This window comes from Balaenoptera physalus (genome assembly GCF_965194825.1).
Source record: "Balaenoptera physalus genome assembly, chromosome: 5".
NCBI classification, from domain to species: Eukaryota; Metazoa; Chordata; class Mammalia; order Artiodactyla; family Balaenopteridae; genus Balaenoptera; species Balaenoptera physalus.
Genome location: NC_138884.1, coordinates 149868335 through 149891251, shown reverse-complemented (window position 1 = coordinate 149891251; position 22917 = coordinate 149868335). Strand labels below are relative to the sequence as shown.

At 66.7% G+C, this 22917-nt stretch overlaps 2 protein-coding genes across 20 annotated transcripts in view; one reads left to right on the top strand and one right to left on the bottom strand.

Annotated features, from left to right (window-relative positions):
* The first annotated feature begins 933 nt into the window (after nucleotides 1–933).
* Nucleotides 934–16591, top strand: FGFR3 (fibroblast growth factor receptor 3). 19 transcript variants are annotated; one of them, XM_082463146.1, is made up of 18 exons: nucleotides 934–1125; nucleotides 1495–1705; nucleotides 7142–7408; nucleotides 7567–7620; nucleotides 9238–9410; nucleotides 9494–9617; nucleotides 9694–9884; nucleotides 10690–10840; nucleotides 12113–12303; nucleotides 12652–12800; nucleotides 13150–13271; nucleotides 13348–13458; nucleotides 13532–13722; nucleotides 13800–13922; nucleotides 14002–14072; nucleotides 14283–14420; nucleotides 14582–14687; nucleotides 14961–16591. In XM_082463146.1, the coding sequence occupies exons 2-18, from the start codon at nucleotides 1594–1596 to the stop codon at nucleotides 15192–15194; spliced, it is 2508 nt and encodes an 835-aa protein (XP_082319272.1). In that variant the 5' UTR covers nucleotides 934–1125; nucleotides 1495–1593; the 3' UTR covers nucleotides 15195–16591. The 19 variants fall into 19 exon arrangements, with proteins under 19 accessions (XP_082319272.1, XP_082319275.1, XP_082319282.1 ...); XM_082463149.1 differs by having other exon boundaries at nucleotides 935–1125; nucleotides 14837–15128; XM_082463156.1 differs by having other exon boundaries at nucleotides 991–1125; nucleotides 9241–9410.
* A 5787-nt stretch (nucleotides 16592–22378) lies between these two features.
* Nucleotides 22379–22917, bottom strand: part of LETM1 (leucine zipper and EF-hand containing transmembrane protein 1) — a gene marked incomplete at its 5' end in the record, with an annotated part of 30959 nt that continues 30420 nt past the window's right edge. Inside the window, 1 exon segment of the mRNA XM_082463143.1 lies at nucleotides 22379–22680. Within this exon segment, the coding sequence (XP_082319269.1) occupies nucleotides 22519–22680 (162 nt within the window). The 3' untranslated portion in view covers nucleotides 22379–22518.

Sequence of the window (22917 nt, the reverse complement as noted above, 5' to 3'; positions counted from 1 at the left end):
TCCTGCAGGTCCCCGCCCCCCTGGGCTTGCCTGAAAGTGGGAGAAGAGCTCTCTTCCTTGTGAAGGGGGACACAGAAGCCACAGCCACATTGGGTCCTCCTGCCCTGCAGTGCCGCAGGACCCTGCACATCCCTGGCAGCTCAGGCTCTGCCACCAGCTCCCCCCTCGGCCTTCCTCCGATCCCTAGGGTCGGCATCCCCCACCCAGGGCCCCCCAGCGCTGCTCTCCATTCTGATGTCTGGCGAGTACCCCATCTCCAAACTTTTTCCTCCTGGGGTGGTGGGGGTAAGTGAGCCTCTCTGGCGAGGCACTCACGCAGCTGAGCTCCGCGTGTGCAACAGGCGCTTAATAAACGCAGGGGCGAGCCCGCAGCTCCCGGAGTCCCCTAGCGTTTCAACCCCAGGCGGGCAGGCAGAAGTGTCCTTCGTCCCCAGGCTTTCTGTGCTGCTCACGCCTCCGGGCTCAGCCTGTGCAGCTCCTTCTCTGTGAAGCCTCCCTGACACGTTTCACCCACACAGACCACCCCTCTCTACACCGCCCCCTCCTTCCTAGCCTTCGGGGCCTGAGCCCGTGGTGGGCGGCCGGGTGCTAACCGGGACTGCGCGCTGTGCAAATAGAAGCCTGCGCTCTGGCTCTCTGTGCGCCCGCCCCGCGCGGGGTCGCCCTCAGCGCCGGGCCTAGCAGTGCGACGGGGGGCCTCGCCACGGAGCCGGGCTCCCACGCCCTCCGAGACCGCCGGGCGCCCCCGTCCCTCCCCGCCCCCTCTAATCCCCTCCGCGGGCAGAGGCGAGGCAAGCCGCGGCCCCGCCCCCGGACCGCCCCAGGGGAGGGGCGTGTCCTCGCGCCCGAACGGGCCAGAGCGGGCGTGGCCGGGGCGGGGCGGGGCGGGGCCGGCGCAGGCCGGCCCCCACTGGCTTCCGCGCGCCGGGCAGCCCGGGCTCAGTGCGCGGTGGCGGCGGCGGCGGCGGCGGCGCGGGCAGCTGGCGCCGCGCGGTCCAGCTCGGCCGGGCGCACGGACGCACCGCCGAGCCGACGGCCGGAGGGACGGGGCGCAGGCGCTGGGCCGGCGGGCAGCGAGCGCGAGCCAGAGCCGCGCTCAGTGAGTCGGGCGCCCGCGGCTGCCAGGTCGGTGCGTGGGGACCCGGCGGGCGCGAGGGGTCCAGGCGGGCGCGCGGCAGGTCCAGAGCGCGCGGCGGGCTCGGATCCCGAGCGGTCTCTGCGGCGGGGCCCGGCCGGGGCGCGGGCTTCCAGCTCTGGAAAGTTTGCAGCCGCCGCCGCCGCCGCCCTGGGAGGGCTCTGCAGCAGCCAGGGAGGGAAGGGGGAGGGAGGGACCGCGGCGGGGAGGCGGCGGCCGGCGCCAGGCGGCCCGGGAGCCCTGGGCGGCGGCGGCGGGCGGGGCGGACGGGGATCGGAGGGGCCGGGGCGCAGGAGCCCTGCCACCGCCGCCTCCGCCCCTGCGCGCCCGAGTAACGAGTTGCCTGCCTCCTCCAACAGACTCCCGAGTGGCGCCCTCCCGCCGGTGCCAGAACCGGGCCATGGGGGGCAGCATGCTGGCGCGCGCCGCCTGAGGACGTCGTAACACCCGCCCCAGCTATGGGCGCCCCGGCTTGCGCCCTCGCGTTCTTTGTGGCCGTGGCAATCGTGATGACCGGCGCCGTCTCCGGGTCCCCGGGCATGGAGCAGCGCGTCGTGCGAAGAGCAGCAGGTACGGAAGGACCCGACGGGTACTGGGGAGGGGCATGGGGTCCCGGCAGGCAGAAGCGTCGGGGCCGGGGAACGGGCGCCTGGGTGGGTGTGGGGCGCCGGAGATCTGAGTGGGCCCCAGGGCTTGCTCTGGGCTGGCATAGCGGGGCCAGCGTCCGGGTTTCTGCCGCCCTCCCTCCCCGGGGATCGGGGCCAGAGCTGGCGCGGCAGTTTGTGGGGCGCCTGGAGCCGCAGGGCTGCCACCCAAGTGCGAGGCTGCGGCGGCGAGCCGGGCACCGCGGTGGAGTCCGCAACCCCCGCCCCCAGCGGTTCCCCAGTGGGGCGCAGCCTGCGCCCGGGCGCTGTCGGGAGGGCTCGGGGACTGCGTTTCCACGATTCCCATTGTTCCGCGGGTTCTGCGCTGACGGACAGTTTCTGCTGTTGGTGCCTCTCCCCCAACCCCCTTCGGGCCCCAGTTCATGGCCAGCTTCAGCCAAAGCGAGAGGTTGGACTTTGGAGGGAGGGTATGAGAGTGCGTCAGCCCGGGGCCGGGCCCCAGCCCCTCAGTGGCCTGCATGACCAGGTGACACCTAGTGCCTCCGTTTCCCCCCACCCAGCTCTCATGCCCTGTGAGTTAAGATGACTGCCCCCAGGGGTGCGCACCGAACGCCAGGCGGGGGCCGGGAGGTGAGAGGGCGGATGTCCGAGCAATGTGGAGCCGCGGAATCCCGCTGGCGGTCAAGGTCCAGCGGGACGTCGAGGGTCTGCGAGGAGGGCCCGTAGAGCCTGGGCAGGGGCGGGGCGGGAGCGCGTCTTGGCACCGGGCCCTGCCCCGCACACGCGCAGGGCCCTCGAGGTGCAGCGCGCGCTGCCCCCCGCTGCGCCCGGCCGAGCGCTTCGGGTGCCCACGCCCCGCACACGCGCCGCCAGGCTACCGGCGGCGGCCGGGCAGAGAGGGGAGGCCGGGTAGGAGACCGTAGGGAGCCCGCCCCCTGGAGACCGCCAACTCCGGGGTGCTGGCGAGGACCGGCGCGGGCGAGGGGGCTGCGCGCACCCCTGTCCCCAGCCCGGCGGCCGCGCGGAGGGAGGCCTTCGCCCGGTGAGCTCACGCCCCACCCGGGCGAGACCCGAACAGCCGCTCCTTTGTACCTCGGCGCGGCCACAGACCGCGCATTGATGGCGGCCGGGCCTCGCGGGGAGGTGTGAGTCGAGCGGCTGCGGGCGCGCAGTGCCAGGGAGGCGGCGGCCGCGGGCTGGACGGAGGCAGATGGCGGCCCGCCCCTCCCTGTGTCCCCCGCGCCCCTTCCTCCGGCGGCGGCTGCGGCCTCCCGGAACAATGTCATTTTTTTATGAATGAAAGTGGGCCCGGCTCTTGAATGTGCGTGTCATTCAGCGGCGTGACAGAGGCCGTCGGGAGGTCAGGGCGCGCTTTTAGCGCTTGCTAGGGCGGCCCCCGCTTCCAGGGGCGCAGAATAGGCGGCCGCGGGGGGAGCCCCGAATTAGCATTCGCATTCAGATAAAGATATTACTCCCTACGGCCGGGGAATGTCAACTAGCCCCGGGGGAGGGGGCGGTGGGCGGAGCTCCAGACCTCCCGGACCCCCTGCGGCGCGGAGGTGGGGCAGTGGCCCCCTCCTTCCCCGCCTCGGGGAACTGGCAGCGACCCCACCAGATGCGGGCCTGGGGTAGAGCGTCCTGAAGACCCCCCCAGGGGCTGGGGTGCCCGCGCACCGGGGCCCCTGTCCCCGCAGTAAAGTTGGTGAAACAGGTAGTGAGTTGATAGGTCAATAAACCTAATCCGGTTCCTGAAGGAGCTGGGCCACCGGCCAGGCAGTAAAAATACAAAGGCCTCGTGAAATTTACAAAGGTCCCAGCCTGGCACTTTCCTGGGGAACATAAATTACGGAGCCGGAGCTGGCAGGGGTCACGGACACTAGGGAAGGTGTCCGCTGCTGGACGGCCCTGGCCACCCCAGGCCCCGCCAGGGCAGCCTCCGTCTCCACAGGAAGCCACTGGCGGGGGCCCCTAACAGGCAGGAAGGTTGATGGGGACCCACCCAGACAGGAGGGGTCTCTGGGGGGGTGCAGGGCACTTCCCAGGAAGGCACTGGCTGCACCCTCCCCCACCTGCTCCTCATCAGGGCTGGACTTTGAGCCCCACGGGCCTCTGGGTGGTTCATTAACCTGGGCTGAGCCTGAGGCTGGACTTCTGGCCTCTGAGCCCCTGCACGGAGCCAAGGATGCCCCCGCCCCCCCAGGCCGTCAAGTCCCATTTGGGGCCCTATCTGGGGCCTGGGGCGCCCCATTCTACAGTTGAACCTAGAGAGGAGCTAGGGGTCTCCTTGAGGAGGTAGGCCGGGCATCTGCTCAGGCACCGGTTTGGGGCAGCGGGTGGCCAGGCCGGCCTGAGTGATTTACAAGTGAATGAACGGTGAGGAGCCTCTCTCTTCAGGCTGGGGGACCGGGGCGGGCGGGGGTGGGGTGGGGGGGCTCCCTGACCCCAGGCCCTGCTGGGCCCGAGGCTGCTCGATGCCCACCCTGGTTCTGGTTGCTTTCCTGCAGCCTCAGTTTCCTCGCCTGTGCAGGATAACAGAAGGGTTGTTGGAGGATTAGGCTGGATAATCCTGTAAGTCCTCATTAGCCCGCCAGGCCTCCGGATCCCACCCCTTTCTTTTTCTCACTTTGTTACGAAACTTTTCATATTGTTTCCGGGTGGAGAGGTGACTGGGGAGGCGGGAAAGCCATGACTTCAGGGTCCCTTTGGGGCGCCCCTCCCGGCTACTTAAAGCATGTACCTGGCATCAGAGAGCTTCACGCACATCCAGAACCAGAGGGCTTTGCTCTTCCTCTGTCGTCAGCTCCAGGCGGCTCCTTTGAATTGGGTCTGGATTTGATGCTTGTTCCCTGGGGTCTCCTCCAGGCCCCTCTCATGGAGGGTGGCCCGACCGCTGCACACCCCATATGCATTGAGTGGGTCTCAACTGTAGTGACCCCAAACGGGGAGCGAGTTTCCCCCAGCAGGGGTAACAGCCCTCCAGAGCAGACTGGCTCCTCTCCGGCTGCGGCCTGGTGGACATCAATCCTGGGGTGTAGCCCCGGGGCGGGGGGGGTGTCTCGCGCCCCCTATTTTCACCGGCTCCAGTGCTTTAACTGCTTCTGGTGGCCCCCCTGGCCCACCAGTGGGGAAAACTGAGTCACGGGGCCCGTGAGTGGCAGAGTCAGGAGGATTCTGGGCCTGGGGGACGTGCCCGAAGGCCCGGCTTGGCCCCTCCAGGACACAGTACCCCTTGGCGGCCCCCTCACCGAGCTCAGGCCTTTGGCGGGGGTGCAGGCTGGAACAGGTGCTGTGGGACCCACAGGGGCGGACATTCCGCCTCTGCCCACCCCCGCATGGCACGTGGGCACCCACCATGGCACAGAGGACATTTGTCTTCCGACGTGTGTGGCCCCAGTGCCTGTGTGGGTGTGGACGGGCCCCCTTTTGTTGATCAAGAAAGCCTCCTTCCTGAGGCCATTGTGGTGGGAGCTGAGTAGCCCACAGCATGTGCCCTCACCGCCCCCTAGGCAGAGTGCCCCCTCGGGCCCTGCCCATCACTCTCTGTCCCCCCGCCTGATGCCACCGCCGCCCCCTCCTTGGCGTTGCCTGGTCTCCCCCGGGTCCTCTGTGGCGCAGAGTGGATTGGATCTGCAGGAAGTGGAGGTGCTACTGCCGTCCGTGCCCTGGTCCGGAGGTCCCTGGCCTCTACGGCCACCTAGCGGGGCAGGGTGCTGGGCAGGTCAGGGGCCGGCCCTCGGCAGAGTGCAGGGCCCTCTGCGCCCCAACACCGGCCAGTGGCTGCTGGCCCTGGGGGCCGTGCTGGGTCCTCCCAGCCCCCTGCTGGACCAGGTTGAAGCGAATACTTGTGTGGATGGCTTGACCTGCCTTCGCCACCCAGACCAAACCGGAACCAGCCACTGTTGCCCTTGGGCCGGGGCCTGGGGCTGAGGCGGCCACAGCCAGCCTGTTCTCGGCCTTCTGGGGGGCCTCAGCCGGCTCCCGGCACTGGGTGGTCCCCACATAACACCGTGGCCAGGACTGGGGGTCTGGAAGTCAGGCCAGGAGCCCCCTGACTGTGGGGACCCTGGGGATGCAGACCCCATGGGCACTTCAGGGACCCTTCTGGTGGGCGCCGAGCTTGTGGAACCTCCTGAGGTGGGGGGCAGAATGGGGTCCGTCTCAGGAGCCAGGGACTGGCGTGGCCAGAATGGGCAGCTGGGCCCTCGAATCTAGGCCGTGCGTCGGCAGAATGACAAGTAACGGTGTGACCAACCCAGCTGGGTCTGCGTGGTGGGACCACCCACCCCTGTCCCGGGCCCAAAGCCCAGGCTGCCTGCCTGCGCCCTGCATTGTCTGGCTCTGGCAGGGAGACCTGGGGGGCTGGTCAGCCCCTGGGTCTCAGGCCTTGTTGGCCCTTTGGGATCTGGGCAGCCACTGGTCAGGGGAGGGGCGCAGGGGCCACAGTGGACATCCACCCTCGGCAAGGACCCTCCACCCCAACTTCTCGGCACCTGCGGGGAGAGGTGGGCCGGGCCTCCTCAGCCTGGCCTGCGGTCCCTGCTCTGGCCTCTCCGCCAGCCGAGCCTGCAGTCTTCCTCCCCTCGCCTGTGTCCTCATCTGTGAGATGAGGGGTCCTAGGTCCCCTCACCCCACAGGCCAGAACTGGTGCCACGTCTGTATTTCTGGTCTCTTCCTGGGTGTACGTTCTCTCTAATTTACTGCTGAGGCGTGTCTGAGTTGGGGTTCAGGCTGTTCACGCCCCTGAGAGCCCCCACTCCGGGCTGGCCTTGCCTAAGTCAGCGTGGAGCTGTTCTGAAAGGCTGGGGGGTGTTGTCTGACTGCGGCGCTCCCTTCTGGTGCTGGGCAGGTCCCAAACTGGTTTTGAAGCCAAGATGAGGGGTGGGGGGCACCAAGTGGGAACCCCCTCCGGGGATGAATTGTCTTGTCACTACCCCGGTCATTCCCACCTGTGAGCCTCTGTTTTAGCTGAGGTCAGCCAAACACAGCACGCCCACCTCCTGCTTTGCTGCTGCCCATGAGGTTGGAGCGGATGTTGCATTTCTAAATCACTGAAAAGAATCAAAGGAAAATTGGACACTCTGACGTTGGAGTGTTCCGTGTCCCCAGACAGTGCCGGACTGGAGCGGCCCCTCCCGTTTCCTCACGTGTCCTCTACGTATGCGCCACCACGGCAGGGTCGTCCTCGGGACGGAGACCTGTTGGCACTCCGAACAGTGCCCGCGCCCCGGCTCTGTGGGACGGTCGGCAGGACCACGGGCTCTTCCCCCCGCTGGGGCCACCTCAGCCCCGCCCAGGCCCCAGACGGCCCCCGGCGCGTGCGGTGCCACAGTGCGGGGTGCGGAGCACCCGGCGCCCCTGGTTTGGGGAGCGCCTGCCTCATGGGCCCCCATCTTGCCCGCAGAGGTCCCGGGCCCTGAGCCTGGCCAGCAGGAGCTGGTCTTTGGCAGCGGGGACACCGTGGAGCTGAGCTGCCACTTGCCCGCGGGGACTCCCTCAGGGCCCACGGTCTGGGTGAAGGACGGCGTGGCGCTGGCGCCCTCAGACCGCATCCTGGTGGGGCCGCAGCGGCTGCAGGTGCTCAACGCCTCCCATGAGGACGCCGGGGCCTACAGCTGCCGCCAGCGCCTCTCCCAGAGCGTCCTGTGCCGCTTCACCGTGCGCGTGACAGGTAGGGCCTGCTGGGGCCCGCGACACTCCCGAGCAACACCGTGCCCTAGGATCCTGGTGGTCACGGGCAGAGGAGGCCCCCGGGAGGCGCCGTCGGAGGAGGGGCACCTGCCTGCTTGCAGGGCCACCTCCCACATTTCCCTCTCGCCTGCGCTACAGACGCTCCGTCCTCGGGAGACGATGAAGATGGGGAGGACGAGGCTGAAGACACAGGTGAGACCGGGTTCCAGGCACGCAGGGCTGCCCAGGGCTGGGGACCGACCTCCCACCTGGGGCCCTGCTCACCAGGCAGGGGAGAGACCGAGGTCTGGGGGCCACCTCCGTGGGGTCCCCTTAGTGTGGGGTGGCGGCGATGCGTGCCCAGCTCTGGAGTCCGGGTGGCAGGTGACGGGTGGGATGGGGCACCGTGCTGTGGGGAGGGGACCTGGGCCCGGGACTCCAGGAGCAGCCGGGGGGCCGGTGGGCGAGGTGGCCCGTCCCACGTGTGACTGAGACAGGGCAGGCGGCAGCGGACAGAGGGGTTAGGGCCGGTGGGGGGCGACGGAGACAGTGCGGGTGGGAGAGGAGGGTGGCGCTGAGCACCAGGGACAGCAGGTCTGGGCGTATTCACTGTGAAGGGGCTGCCGGCGGTGCTTTCCGATGACAGGCTGAGGGTGACAGCGCCCAGGTACTTGGGCCTGGAACCGTGAGCAGGGTGGGCTTTGCCCAGCGGGAGGGGCCGGTTCAGGGAGGTGGCATCTGGTTTTGGAGGAGCTGAGTTTGAGATGCCCCGAGATGCGGGACGGGGGTGAGGGCCCCGGCGGGTGCCCCGCCACCTCCCGCCTGTCCCCTGCGTGTCCCGCTCACTCTGGCCGTCCCAGGCAGGGCGTTGGTGTTCTTCTTCCGGAGTGGGCTCAGGGACACTGAGCAGGGTTGCTGGCAGAGCTGCCTTCCTGAAGGCCTCGCGGTCTCCAGCCCCAGGGACCAGCCCCTCCCTGCCGGGCTCCCTGGGCCACCCTGGGGTCTCTGACACCGCCCCCCGGAGTTCTCCCCGGCACCTGCCCACACTGCTCCCCACCTGGGCTTCAGCACCCTCTCGGAGATGGCTGCATGGATGGCAGCAGGGTCGCGGGGAAGGGCTCCCTCCCTCCTGGGGACACCCACCCAGCCTCCCCGTGGCGGGAATGCAGCCTCACCCCAGCCCCAAGGGGGAGAAGCCAGTTGGGCTGTGAGGGTGGGGGTGGGACGGTCCTGGAAAACAGGATGGGACTGGAGCGGCCCCTCCCGTTTCCTCACGTGTCCTCTACGTAAGCGCCAGACACCCTGTCACGGCGTCCCCACCTGGTGCCCAGGGTGCGGAGGGTGGTCCGGGGCCTCGCAGATTCTAGCGGCTCCTGGCCGGTCTCAAGGCTCCGGGTTCTGCGGGTGGCCGGGTCTTGCCTCCTGGTAAGCTCCCTCCCAAGGCCTGGCCCTGCGCGTGCATCCAGCGGCTTCCTAACCCGGCGGGACCTGGTCTCTCTGCGGGCTGCGTCTCCCCTCTGGTGGGCCTGCCTGCCTGGGTGGGCGCTCCCGTGGGAGGACACCTTTGCGTCGCGAAGGCTCCGGGGCCGTGGTGTGGCGCACGGGGCCCTCTCGGCTGGAGCAGGCGCTTGAGGGAAGTGGACGGAAGGGAGGGGACCTGGCTTTCGAATGCCGGGAGGTGGCACTGAGGCCACCGAAGGCTTGTGCGGCCCAGGCAGGGGTCTTCAAAAGGCCGACGTTTCCTACACAGGAGGGGAGACTGAGGCTGGAGCGGGGCAGGCAGGCCGCTACTCCCGCCCTGGTCACAGCCTTCCTGGGCCCCTCTGCCAGCAGGCGCCCCTTACTGGACGCGGCCCGAGCGGATGGATAAGAAGCTGCTGGCGGTGCCGGCTGCCAACACGGTTCGCTTCCGCTGCCCGGCCGCCGGCAACCCCACCCCGTCCATCTCCTGGCTGAAGAACGGCAAGGAGTTCCGAGGCGAGCACCGCATCGGGGGCATCAAGGTGGGCCCGGCGGGGGTCGCTGGGGCCTCGGCACCGGCCCGCAGGGCACAGCCCGCCGTCCGCTCACCCGTGTCCACCTGCAGCTGCGGCACCAGCAGTGGAGCCTGGTCATGGAGAGCGTGGTGCCTTCGGACCGCGGCAACTACACGTGCGTCGTGGAGAACAAGTTTGGCAGCATCCGGCAGACGTACACCCTGGACGTGCTGGGTGAGGCCCGGGCTGGCGGGTGCGGGCGGCGAGCGGGCGCGGGTCAGGCAGCCTCTGAGCGCCCCCTGCCCCGCAGAGCGCTCGCCGCACCGGCCCATCCTGCAGGCGGGGCTGCCCGCCAACCAGACGGCGGTGCTGGGCAGCGACGTGGAATTCCACTGCAAGGTGTACAGCGACGCGCAGCCCCACATCCAGTGGCTCAAGCACGTGGAGGTGAACGGCAGCAAAGTGGGGCCCGATGGCACGCCCTACGTCACGGTGCTCAAGGTGGGCCCCGCCGCTGGCTGGGTGGGGCAGGCGGGCTTGGGGCGGGGGGGCTCCTTGCAGGTGAGCCGTCAGGCCTGGCCCCACGGGGGCCCCCTTCGCCGGGGATGGGGAGGGCATCCCAGGCAGGAGGCCTGTCGTGTTTAAGGGACGGGGGTTGGGGCACAGGCTTTAGACCTGCGGGGAGAAGCAGTGGGGGGTCGGCTCGGGAGGTGGGGCCCAGCCCAGCACGCCAGGACCTACAGTGAGTCCTGTGTCCTTGCGCCCTTGTCTGCCTTCAGACGGCCACCCGCCCACCTCTCTGGGCCCTCAGGGCAGGACCGCCTGAGCTTTGTTCCCACGGCCCCGGGGGTGGGGGCCCCCGAGTTGGGGTGATTGCGACACTTGCAGCCCAAAGAGAAACATCTGTTTAGAGACGAGATGGGCCTGCGGGGCGGGAGCAGGAGTCCAGACCAGCCGTGGGGTGGTGCCGGGTGCTCTCGGCCCAGCGGCGTCGCAGCCGGGGCCCCCGCGGTGGGCAGCTCGAGTGCCCTGGGAGGGCCTCTCTGAGCGCCACCAGCCAGGGCTGCGAGCCGGGCTGTTGGGGTGGGTGAGGGAAGGCGCATCCGCTGAGACGACAGCCGCCGCTGTGAGGTGCCTGCAAGCCGCCTCCAGGCAGCCTTCCTAGCCGGCACAGCCTAGTCCGCCCATCTGTTCCTTGGGGGTCTCAGCGCCTCAGAGCCTGGGGTCTAGACGGGCCCGCGCCTGCGCGGCCATTTCCATGCCCGGCGGGGCTTCCGCGCCTGAGCCGGGTCTCTTGTCCCTGCAGTCGTGGATCAGTGAGAGTGCGGAGGCTGACGTGCGCCTCCGCCTGGCCAATGTGTCCGAGCGCGACGGGGGCGAGTACCTCTGTCGAGCCTCCAATTTCATAGGCGTGGCTGAGAAGGCCTTTTGGCTGCGTGTTCGCGGGCCCCAAGCAGGTAACAACTCTGTCCCACGCCTGCCTGGCACGCCGAGCTCCAGCTCCGACGCCCTGGCCCTGCGCCCACCTGCACGCCCCGCCGCTCGTGCCCCGTCCCCGGCTCACACCCTGCTCCTGGCGTGGCCACATCTGCGCCGCCTCTGCACTGCCGCCCCTCTGGCCTCCGCCGTGACCGCCTGCTTTGAGCCCTGTGGCCTGTGCTGACCCGCCTGCACCCCCGCGCGCACCCCGCCGCCCCCCGCCCCGCCCCAGAGGCCCTCACCCCCGAGGCTGGGCCCTGAGAGCCCGCCTTGCACTGCCCTCGCTCTCTCGCTCTCTCTCCATCTCTCTCTCTCTCTCTGGCCCCGGCTCCCGCTGCTGCTCGCTTCCTGCCCATCTCTCTGTCGCCTGCCCGCCTGCCCGCCCGCCTGCCCCCTCCTGGTGCGCACTAACCCCTCCTGCTGTGCTGCCGGTCGCACGCCTGGCTCACCTGGGACAGAGGACTTGCCGGTGGAGGGACTGGCTTCGGGCTCGGTGTGGACGCACGAGGCAGAGGGCCCTTGGCCGCCGTGGCCGTGGCCGTGGTGGCGGTGGCGGCGTTTTCCTTGCAGCCTGGCTGGATTGTCGCCGCGTGGACTCTGGCTGTGGTGCCCGCGGGAGGTGCTGGCGCTCTCCTATCGCGCTCTCTTCTCTCTTTGTAGACGGCGGGCGCTAACACCACCGACAAGGAGCTAGAGGTTCTGTCCTTGCGCAATGTCACCTTTGAGGACGCGGGGGAGTACACGTGTCTGGCGGGCAATTCTATCGGGTTTTCCCATCACTCTGCGTGGCTGGTGGTGCTGCCAGGTACCAGCTCCTGCTGCTGTCGCTCTGCACCTGTCCTCTCGGGGCTGCAGCCCGGGACACGCCAACGCCGCCGGGGACAGGCAGGGGACCGCCGAGCCCTCGAGCCAGGCCCTGTGCCTGGTATGGGGACAGAGCCCACACGGCCCTGTCTTGGCCCAGAGGGCCTCCCTCGAGTGCCCCATCCCAGCGGGGTCCCCAGCAGCCGATACGGTGGCTTTGGTGTCTCCCGGGTGGCGGGTGAGGGTGCCGCTGGCTCCGCTGGGCTCTTTCTGTCCTGGGTCTGCCCCTCCTGGCCCAGGCGTTTCTGGCTGCTGGACCTTCAACGAGTAGGCCCTTCAGGCCTCAGCACCCGCATCGGGGGAGCTGAGCCCCCAGCCCGGCCCAGGGCGGCCCGCAGGGGCTCCTGAGAGGCTGGGCCAGGCCCCCAACGCCTGTGTCTTTGCAGCTGAGGAGGAGCTGGTGGAGGCTGGTGAGGCTGGCAGTGTGTACGCAGGTGTCCTCAGCTACGGGGTGGGCTTCCTCCTCTTCATCCTGGTGGTGGCCGCTGTGACCCTCTGCCGCCTGCGCAGCCCCCCCAAGAAGGGCCTGGGCTCGCCCGCCGTGCACAAGGTCTCCCGCTTCCCGCTCAAGCGACAGGTAACAGAAAGTAGATACCAGGTTCCGAGCCGCCCGTGCCCCTGCCCCGGCCTCCCGGGCTCCCACGCTCAGTCCCCTTCCTAGTGTCGGGGCCTGGGGCCTGGGGCCTTCCCCGGGGACAGCCCCTCTGCTGTGGGGGGCTCCGAGCCCGCCCTGGTCTCCGTGGTCACCGCACAGAGCCAGGTCACTCTGGGCACAGAACATTTTAGAAGTCTTCGCTCAGTGCTGCACAGAGTCAGGCAGCCACCCCGGGCCCGGCCTCGGCCTACGGTCCGAGGGGGCCGCACCCTCGCCCCCGCGCCCTGGTTGTGCGGCCCCGCGGCACCAACCTGCCCCTGCTGACCCAAGCAGGTGTCCTTGGAGTCCAGCTCGTCCATGAGCTCCAACACGCCGCTCGTGCGGATCGCCCGGCTGTCCTCGGGGGAGGGCCCTGCGCTGGCCAACGTCTCTGAGCTCGAGCTGCCCGCCGACCCCAAGTGGGAGCTGTCCCGGGCCCGGTCAGTGGTGTGCGAAGGCCTGGGGCCCTGACCCGGGTGGGGGGGGGCGCACACACGGTGGGGGCCCAGTGGCGGGGAGGGGCCCCACTCAGACCCGGCTGCATTCAGATGGGAATCAGGTAGGCCACTGCCGGAGATGGGGCTGGGGCGCGGCGGGGAAGACCCACCCCTGGAAAAGTGCTCTCACCGGCCCAGAGGAGGGGGGGGCAAGGTCCTCCACCAGCACGAGCAGGGTCGCCGGGGTGAGGGTGGTGGGCTTCCTGGAGGTGGTGGCACTGCACCTCAGGCTGCCTGGGACAGGGCCTGGAGCGGGCGGGCATGCTTATCGCTTCTCTGCTTTTGCCGCCAGGCTGACTCTGGGCAAGCCTCTCGGGGAGGGCTGCTTCGGCCAGGTGGTCATGGCGGAGGCCATCGGCATCGACAAGGACCGGGCTGCCAAGCCCGTCACGGTGGCGGTGAAGATGCTGAAAGGTGAGGGAGGGACGTGGCGAGGGGAGCCTGGGCCAGGCTGGGAGGCCCTGCCTGACACAACCCCTTCCCCGCCCAGATGACGCCACAGACAAGGACCTGTCGGACCTGGTGTCCGAGATGGAGATGATGAAGATGATCGGGAAGCATAAGAACATCATCAACCTGCTGGGCGCCTGCACGCAGGGCGGTGGGTGCTGGGCCCGCGGCGGGCGGCGGGCGGCCCCCGGGCGCAGCGCTCTCTGAGACCCCGGTGCTCGCAGGGCCCCTGTACGTGCTGGTGGAGTACGCAGCCAAGGGCAACCTGCGGGAGTACCTGCGGGCACGGCGGCCCCCGGGCACGGACTACTCCTTCGACACTTGCCGGCTGCCCGAGGAGCAGCTCACCTTCAAGGACCTGGTTTCCTGCGCCTACCAGGTGGCGCGGGGCATGGAGTACCTTGCCTCGCAGAAGGTGAGCACCGGCGGGGCCGGGCGGGGGGCGGGGGGAGCGGCCGGTGGCGACCGCCTCAAGCCCGGTCCTGTCCCCAGTGCATCCACAGGGACCTGGCCGCCCGCAACGTGCTGGTGACCGAGGACAACGTGATGAAGATCGCGGACTTTGGCCTGGCCCGCGACGTGCACAACCTCGACTACTACAAAAAGACCACCAATGTGAGCCCGGCCCTGGGAGGGTGGGGGACTTGAGCCGGGAGGGCGCCTGGCGGTCAACAAGCCCCCTTCCTCCTCCCAGGGCCGCCTGCCCGTGAAGTGGATGGCGCCCGAGGCCTTGTTTGACCGCGTCTACACCCACCAGAGTGACGTGTATGTGGCCCCCAGACCCGGGCGGGGGTGGGGTGGGGAGCCGGGCGGGGCACAGGCCACACCAGGGCAGGGGCCGGGGAGCTGTGGGGCAGAGCCGGCACCATCAGTAGCCCCCTGCACCCCACTGGGGTCTGTTCTGGGGCTTCCGTGTGCACGGGGGCCCGTGGGCGGCAGGGTGGGCTGACGGTGCCGCGCCTCCGCCACCCACAGGTGGTCCTTCGGGGTCCTGCTCTGGGAGATCTTCACGCTGGGGGGCTCGCCGTACCCCGGCATCCCCGTGGAGGAGCTCTTCAAGCTGCTGAAGGAAGGCCACCGCATGGACAAGCCAGCCAACTGCACGCACGACCTGTGAGTGTGCGCGCCCGCCTGTCACCTCCGGACCCTGCTGGGCCCCCACTGAGCCCTGCCCCGGGCAGGGGGAGGGCCGGCCTCGAGGCTGTTCCCAAGGGAGGGGGACTGGCGCCGGGGCGCGGGGCGCAGGGCAGGGCCCACCTGAGTGCCGCCCCCAGGTACATGATCATGCGCGAGTGCTGGCACGCCGTGCCCTCCCAGAGGCCCACCTTCAAGCAGCTGGTGGAAGACCTGGACCGCGTGCTCACTGTCACATCCACCGACGTGAGTGTGGGCCCCGCTGACCCCCCGCCCCTTCCCCCTTCCCTCCCCCCCTCCCCCTCCGCCCCCCCCCACCCCGGCCTGGACGGCTCGGGCGTTGGAGTTGGAGGTGGCGTAGCGCTGACCGCCCCCCACCCCCGGCCTGCCCACAGGAGTACCTGGACCTGTCGGTGCCCTTCGAGCAGTACTCACCGGGCGGCCAGGACACCCCCAGCTCCGGCTCCTCAGGGGACGACTCCGTGTTCGCCCATGACCTGCTGCCCCCCGCCCCACCAGGCAGCGGGGGCTCGCGGACGTGAAGGGCCGCGGCCTGCGGGCCAAGCCCCCATCAACGTGAGAGCGGACCCCAGCCCGCCGTGCTGCCGCTGGTGTGCTGTGACCAACGGGTCTCACCGGCCTGGGCTCAAGACCTGGAACGGGTGGACAGATGGACAGACAACTTCCACGTGTGTGCGTGTGCACACGTGTGTGCTCTGGGGTCCCCGGCGTGCCCGCCCTGCTGTACGGTGACCTCCTGGCCACCTGGGCCGGCAGCACCGGTGGACCGGACGAGAATGTAAGGGGCTCCTCCCGTGCGGCTCCTCAGGGCGGGGAGCCGGGCCCCTCCCCAGGCTCCCGTGACCCCCGCTGCCACCCCACAGGGAGCATCGGGGCGGGCCGGGCTCCGGTGTCCAGAGTGGGCTGAGGCCCCCCCTCCAAGTGCCCAAGCTGAGCCTACAGGGAAGCCCCCGTGTGGCACACCTCCCACCCAAGTGGCACCTTGCGCCTGGGGTGAGTGTTAGCAGCTCCCCACCTCCAGGCCTCCCCACTTCCCACCCTGCCCCTCAGAGACTGAAATTACGGGTACCTGAAGGCGGGAGCCTTTAACTTCTATCCGAAAGGTTTATTCCAGAAATGAGTGTACATTTATATAAATAGATGCTGTGTATATGATATACACATACATATATATATAAATATCTATATGGAAGAAGGAAGGCTGGTACAACTGAGGCACGGGACCCTGAGGGTGCAGGGGCGGGGGTGCCCTAGTCAGAGGAGGCCCCCTGGGGCGCTCGCTGTTGAGACACACGCAAAAACCCGCAGAGGTTAGAGGGGCTTTTCTGGCACCGCAGTTTTGTTTTAAAAATTGTTCCTGGACCTGTATGTTTGTAAAGCTATTTATCGACCCCCAGAGCCCGTGTCCCCATCTCTCCCCAGGCTCCTAGTGTTCAGCCAGCTGCACGGCAGAGGTTTAAATTTTAACTTATTAACGGTGAGATGGTTTATGCTTTGTTTAGGGGCATTGCTGAGGGTGTGTCCAGCCCACACCCCAAGGCCAGAGCCAGCCCCCTGGCACCCTAAAGGGTCGTTAATAGTTTGAGATGATTCCGTGAGGATATTTTATTTCCTTTGGCCTTCTTTTGCAGGAGAAGTAGATTTCTATAGGATTTTTCTTTAGGAGATTTATTTTTTTAGACGTCAAAGCAAGCTGGTATTTTCATACAGGTTCTTCTAATTGCCATGTGTTCCAGGCGGGGAGGCAGTTTCGGGAGTGGGGGGTGGGGGGCCAGCCCTGCATGCAGGTTCAGATGTTATTAGATGTTACAAGTTTATATATATCTATATATATAATTTATTGAGTTTTTACAAGATATATTTGCTGTAGATTTAACACTTCTTATGCAATGCTTCTAGACTTTTGTAGCCCGGACTGCTACCTTTCAAAGCTTGGGAGAGAAAGCCACAAATTCAGTTTTGTTACTTTTTGTACTGTTAATGGCCCTGAGTTTGGGCGGCTATTCTCTGCTTGTCAGTGGGCTCAGGGTGGTCTCTGTTCTCAGGGCCCCCAGCCTTGTGGGGGCCAAAGGTGTTGGCCCAAACCAGCAGACGTGCTTTCCAAAAAATAAACAGACAACTGGTTCAGATCCATGCTTTCTTGTCTCCTGTCCTGGAGTCCCGGGCAGCTCCCGGGTGCTCACTGCCCACCTAAGACAAGTCCTGTCATCTGTCCCCCGAGGAGGGAGGGGTCACTAGTTGCTGCTGGAGCAACAGCTGCAGGGGTGGGGCCCCAGACTAGACTGGCTGCCTGGGTCTTGCGCTCTCCAAGGCTTTCCAGCCCAGGTCTTTGGCTCAGAGAGGATGTGTCCTAGGCAGAGCTAGGGTGAAGGTGATCCGGTGTGCCCAGCCGCACGGGGGCCTGACGCTGGCAGGGCGGAACCTCAGGGTCACCAGTGGTCTTCCCTGCCTTGGTCGGGGGTCTCCAAAGGCAGGGAATGCAGGTGATGTGTTTGTGGGAGGGGGCAATGGGGAAATGCTCTGGGCCTGCCCATCCCCCATCTGCCCCCAGCTCGTGGAGTTCAGGGGCCCTGAGGGTCACGTCCAGGTACCTGTTGCTGGTTCCAAGGCCTCCCTCTCCTCACCCTGCCCCCTGGTATCTGCCTACCCTGTCAGCTGGGGAGGGGGACGTTTCTAGGTGGGTCCCCCCATGGAGCCCCATGTAAACAAAGCCCTCACCTGGCGCCCTGATTCAACAGCCTGCACTCCTGGCCACACTCCTGCTCCTGGCTGGCTTCCCACCCCCTCCCAGGCCTGCCACCCGCCTTGGGCCCCACCATTGCCCCCTGCACTCCGCCGCCGCCACTCCTTCAACTTTGGGCAGGTGCTGCGTGCTGACGCTCGGCTCGTTGGGGTGCTGAGGACCCAGCGACAGCATCTGGGCCCGTCTACTGCACAGTCCACAGCCTGAGGGAGAGGGAAGACAGAGCAGGGCACCCACCCAGCAGTGGTGGGAGTAAGTCTGGGAAGGCTTCGTGGAGGAGGCAGCGGTGCCCAGGCCAAGTGGGGGACTAGGGTGGATGCAGGGACAGGTGGCTATGCAGACTCACGTCCTCCCTGGGACCCAGTGCTGCCCAGGGCTGGCTGTCCCTCGCCCGCTAGCCCCTGCTTTGCCACCTGGTGCCCCTCCCTCCGTCCCTCGTGCCTCACGGTCTTGAGGGACTAACCAGCCTCTGGACGGTGTGAACTTTTACTCTGGCTTCTAAGAAACTCGCTCCCCTTATTGCTGTGTCCAACTCACCTTCCAACTGAGGGGGTTTCTGGGGCCTCTTTCTGGAGAGCAGGAGGGGTTGCTAGGGGCTTGGTTCTGGATAACGATGCCGCCCAATAACCTGACCCCACTCGGGAAAGTGCTCCCGGGCCCCAAGCCCCTCCAGCCTGCCAGAGACCCCGTGTTTGTGTCCATGCGGCGATAGTGACGGGGAGGGCAAGGAGGCCAGCGAAGGCCAGAGCCTGGAGGGAGGCCAAGGCCGGGAGGCGGGGAGGCGGCGAGGCGGGCGCAGTGCGGGCGTGGTGCGGGGCCCTCTAGCGCCGGCCAGGCCGAGTCCCAGCTCTGCCCTCGGCCTCTCTCCTGCCTGGACCCAGCTGGGCTCCGGGTGCGCGCTCTGGACACTGAGGGGACTGGCTGCAGGCGAGGCGCGGCTTTCTGGGACACCGGACGGAGACCCGGGGCGGGGCGCTGGCCGGAGAGGGACGGGCCCAGGTGGGCAGGTTGGGGCGCCCAACAGGGGAGCTGCTCAGTCCTCCCCCGGAACCTCCCCGCCCCTCACCCGCCCGGCCCCGCCCCTCCTCACCACTGCCCCGCCCTTCACCCACCTGGCCCCGCCCCTCACCTCGGCCCCGCCTCCACCCGCAGCCCGGCGTCTTCTCTGAGGCCCAGGGCCGGTGGGGTCCGGCCCAGGCCCGGGGCGAGCTGCTGCGGGGCTTAGGGAGCAAGGCGCTGACACCCCGCCTGCCCTCAGAGGGTCCGGAGCCCCCATTCTCGGACCTCTAGGTCCGGCCTTGCCCTCTGCCTTCCCCTCGCGGCCTGCGGTGACTCACCTGGTGTGTGCGTCTGCACCTCCGTCCTGGCCCCCTGGCCTCCGGAATCTTGTTCCCACCCTGTAGTGTCGCCAGGCTGGACGCCGGCCTCTCGGTGTCCTCTTCCCCAGGCGGGTGCCTGAATACACTCGGACGCAGCTGTCTACCTCTCGGCCCCATGGTCTTCAGGGGGGCGCATCACCACGTGTAAAAACACGTGCCGCCACCCGGAACGGAACATCGCCAGTCGCCCCCCACCACAGTTGACCTCCCCCTGCGTGTGGCTTTTGGAGGGGGACGGCCATGGACATGCTGGTGGCTCCTGTGGGGTCATCAGACTTCCCCGGCTGGGTGTCTGGGGCAGTGCCTGGGGCACACAGCCCGTGGCCCCGCACACCCAGCTCCCTGCCCCCGTGACCCCAGGGCAGCCATCCAGGTGGGTTCCAGCGTTTCTCCCGTCTGTCCACCAGGTGGAATTCCCTGAAGAGCTTCCTGGGATGGGCTCCATTTCCTCCTGAGAAGACAGGGTAGTCCCCAATTCTTTCCTGTCACCTGTTCTCACTGTTTAAGAGTCTCCATCAGCAGGGAAAGACCTTCCTGAGGATCAGCTGGGTGTGTGGATTTCTGTTTATGATCGATTTTGTCTTTACTGTTTTTGCTACTCATTCTGTCCTTGCTTTGGCCAGAAGTGTCCCTTTAGGTTGGCTGTGGTGTCTCTGGACTATATATAGCCCCATCTCATGCCCCCGCCCTGGGTCAGCCTTGCCAGAGCCCTTGGTGACCCTCGATGTGACCTTCTGAACCACGGAAGTGAGAAGCCTCACGTCCTGGAGCACCGGCTTGTACCTGAAGACTCGCACGGCCCCGACCCCAGCCACCTTCTCCCGGGGCCCAGCCTGAGGAGGGTCCAAGTACAGTGGACACATTCAGTCCTCAGCATGAGGGGACTGGGTGCCTGCCGGGGATTAGATGAACCTGGACAGGGGCCACTGAGGCCCAGCAGCCCCCTGCCCGTGCCTGCACCCCCAGGAACGATCTCTCTTCCACACGGGTCACGACCTGTGTGCGAGCCCGCAGAACCCCGGGGGCAGACTGTGGCCAAGGCCAGGCTCAGGGAGAGATGGGGTGCAGGTGAGGACGTCCCTGGGCAGGGGGTCGGGGCTCAGCAAGGGTAGAGGGAGCCCCCACGGGACCTGGGGCCAGGGCAGGGGTGAGGCCGCCTGAGATGGGCTGGACATCCCAGCTCACGGGGGGCGGTCTGTCCACGCTGGGAGGATGGGGAGGTAGGACGCTGCGCCTGTCCTGCTGCTTGGACCCTCTGCCTGGCGGCCCTCCCAGCTGGGCCTCAGCTCTCTGCCCAGGGTAGGGGCCCCCCCCCTGCCCCCCCGGGGCCCAGAGAGGAGGGCCGGGGAGGCAGTGCTGTCCCTGACCCCAGGGGCCCTCCGTCTCTCAGAACAGAATCCCACCCCCCAGGGCTGGCCAGGGTCCCAGCCCTGCCCACCAGGGACCACCCCGCACCCCGGGGCCACTGAGGGTCGGGGAGAGGAGAGCCTGGCCAGGCAGTGGCTGCCTCGCCGACCTGACAGACAGACCATCACAGGGCAGACAGGCCATCACAGGGCAGACAGGCCATCACGACAGCGCTTTATTCAACCTTCTCCTTACATCAACTCGACTGCCTCGTCACCAGCACAGTCTGAGGGGACGGGCAGGGCACGCGGTCACAGCACAAGGGGACACCAGAGGCCAGGCCAGAGCGCTGGAAGGCCCTCTCGTCACGCTTCCTGCCGCGAGGCTGGGACCAGACGCTCAGACAGCTCTGCCATTTCCCGCCCTGACTGCCGGTGGGCCACACGGTTCACAAATCTGGCTTTGAGCTCTTCCAGGAACACGAATTTGATATTTTAATAAAAACACTATTTCTAAAAAAGGTGTTTACACACAGCCCGAGGAGGCGGCCCTCAGGCGAAGCCAGCCCTGGGCCCCTGGCGGACACGGAGACAGAGCCGCCAGCGGCCCAGGGCCCGCTGTGAGGATCACCGCCCGGAGGTTCTTCTTTGCAAATTACGAGGTGCCCTTCCTTTTTAAAGCCTGGATTTTGATATTCCAAAGCGACTCTGGAAGCCACTTGCCAATTTCCTGAATCCCTAATGAAAAAACGGGTGTTTAGGTGGAGCGAAGGAAGAATTCCCATTCCGCGTCACAGATCCCGAGGACGCAGGCGCCCTCCTGAGAAAGCTCGGGAAGGCCGGGCGCAGGCACCGGGCGCTCAGTCAACAGATGGCAGCCCTGACGCCTCGCTCGCCACACGAGACTCTCGTTCCCACACCTTACACCTTACGCCGCGTTCCTTACACCTGCACCCAGGCACCTCTCTCAGCAGCAATAAATAAAGTTCAGGACAGTAAAAACAAGCAACGCAAAGGGGGAAGCCTGCAGCAGACCGTGGCCCACGGTACAAACACCAGCGAAGGGTCCCGCTGCACTGGGGGCGCAGACACGCACGATCCGGGAGGGCGGGGGGGCGGCGTGTGCGACAGCAGCGACGGGGACACCCCAGGCGCCTGGCGAAGGCAGCGAGGTGAGGACGGAGGCGGGAAGGACGACCCCGTCCGCGGCACGCCGGCTACCACGAAGTTCACGAGCAAGCACACTTTCGCAGCGGAAAAGCAGGCCACTAAAACACGCGTGAGATAACTCATAAATATCGACTAAGCATGGGGAACATGCCTCTTGAATAACTGAACTAGGAACCCTTTAGAACCCACTGTCCCTTTACGAAGGTTTACATCTGAGAACATAGAATCTTCTTATTTTGTCTAGTTTCTTCTTTAGCGGCTGAGTAAAAAGTTTCAAGTAACTTGGAAGCTATCATCTCGTCGTCGTCCTCCCTCAGCTCATCTGGCCACTCTAGGCCCACGTCTTCCGATTCCTATGTTTGTTTTCCCCCAAAGAACGTTCTTGCCGTACCTGACCCAGCCTTCGCAGAAGCAGCCAAACAGAGCTGGGGCTGCAGGCTGCACCCCCCCCCCCGCCACCGCCCCGTCATGGAGCACCGGCCTCCCCAAGCTGCCGGTTGTGGACCCGTCACCGGACGTGCAGCGAAACCCGCTCCGAACACCCACGGGGGCGGTGAGGCGCTAACACCCCAAATGAGGAAACTTTCTAAAAGCACAACAAATTACTGCACATGAGATGCTTCATTTTCCAGGGCTTCATTAGCACCTCTCCCGGCATAATTTACGTTGGATTTACTCAGGTAGGCAGACTGTCATGCGAGGAAATTCTGTACCAGTTAAGTGGTTAGGGTTAGGTGAGAATCAAAGGGAACTCAAGAAAGAGCTCGGATACACACGTAAGAGCGAACTTGCAGGAGACCTGACATCCCCGTCAGAGAAAGCGGCCCTCCGGAGGCCACGGGGACGACGGGCATGTTCGCTCACTCGCTACAGGTGTGAGCTTGGGCGCGCGCACGAGTGGCTCCCATTCACGCTGATCTGTGGGAATCCAAGCCCACGACGCACGAAGTATCCTCTCCGGGCCGAGGCAGCTGTGTCTGCACGACTCCAATCCCACGCCTGGGGCTCCACGGGCACGGGGAGTCCACGCGGCCGGTCCTCTCGCCTCCCGCAGCAGACACCGCCAGGGGACACGCGGGGAGGCCCGAGCCGCCTCAGGAGCCCAGGGGGCTGTGCAGGGCCACGACGCCCCGCTGCCGGCAGGCCACACGCTTGCCTGCCACAGCTGGGACCGCGACAGCACCGGGCCACCGCGTGAATCCAGAGCAGACTCCCTGGCGGGGTTCAGGGATTCCAGACTGACTGAATCTTCGTGGAATGATGAAAATTAAAAATGACTGATTCTGAGGTTTCTGATTTATTCCAGACAAAATATTAGACCTGTCTCTAAAAATCACTTCAAAGCAATCACCGTCACGTTAGGACTGCTGCGGCAGACGCACGAAGGGCCACCAAGGCACCTGAGAGCCGGGCGGGCCCTAATTCTTCACTTCCGCGGCCTCCTTCTCAGCCTCCTTCTCGGCTTTCTCCTTGGCCTTCTCCTTCTCCTCCACCTTCTCCTCCTTCCCCAGCATGGCCACGATCTCAGCCACCTGGCTGGTGGAGATGTGAATGTCTTCTTTGTCCACCAACTCGATCACCTGCACACACGGGAAGGGACAAGGGCCTCAGAGGTGGCTCTGCCCCTTCACAGCATGAAATCTCCCCTCAGGACACGGAGGGCAGATGGCACACGGCCACCAGGCTGGAATGGCCTTTGGCGCCCGTCCGCCGTGCTGTCCCGCCAGGGGCCCTTGGTCCTCCATCTTCCCCGGTCTTCTGAGGGCCAGACCCCCACCTGCACAGAGCCAACAGGCTCCACAGCCCCAGACCAGGCT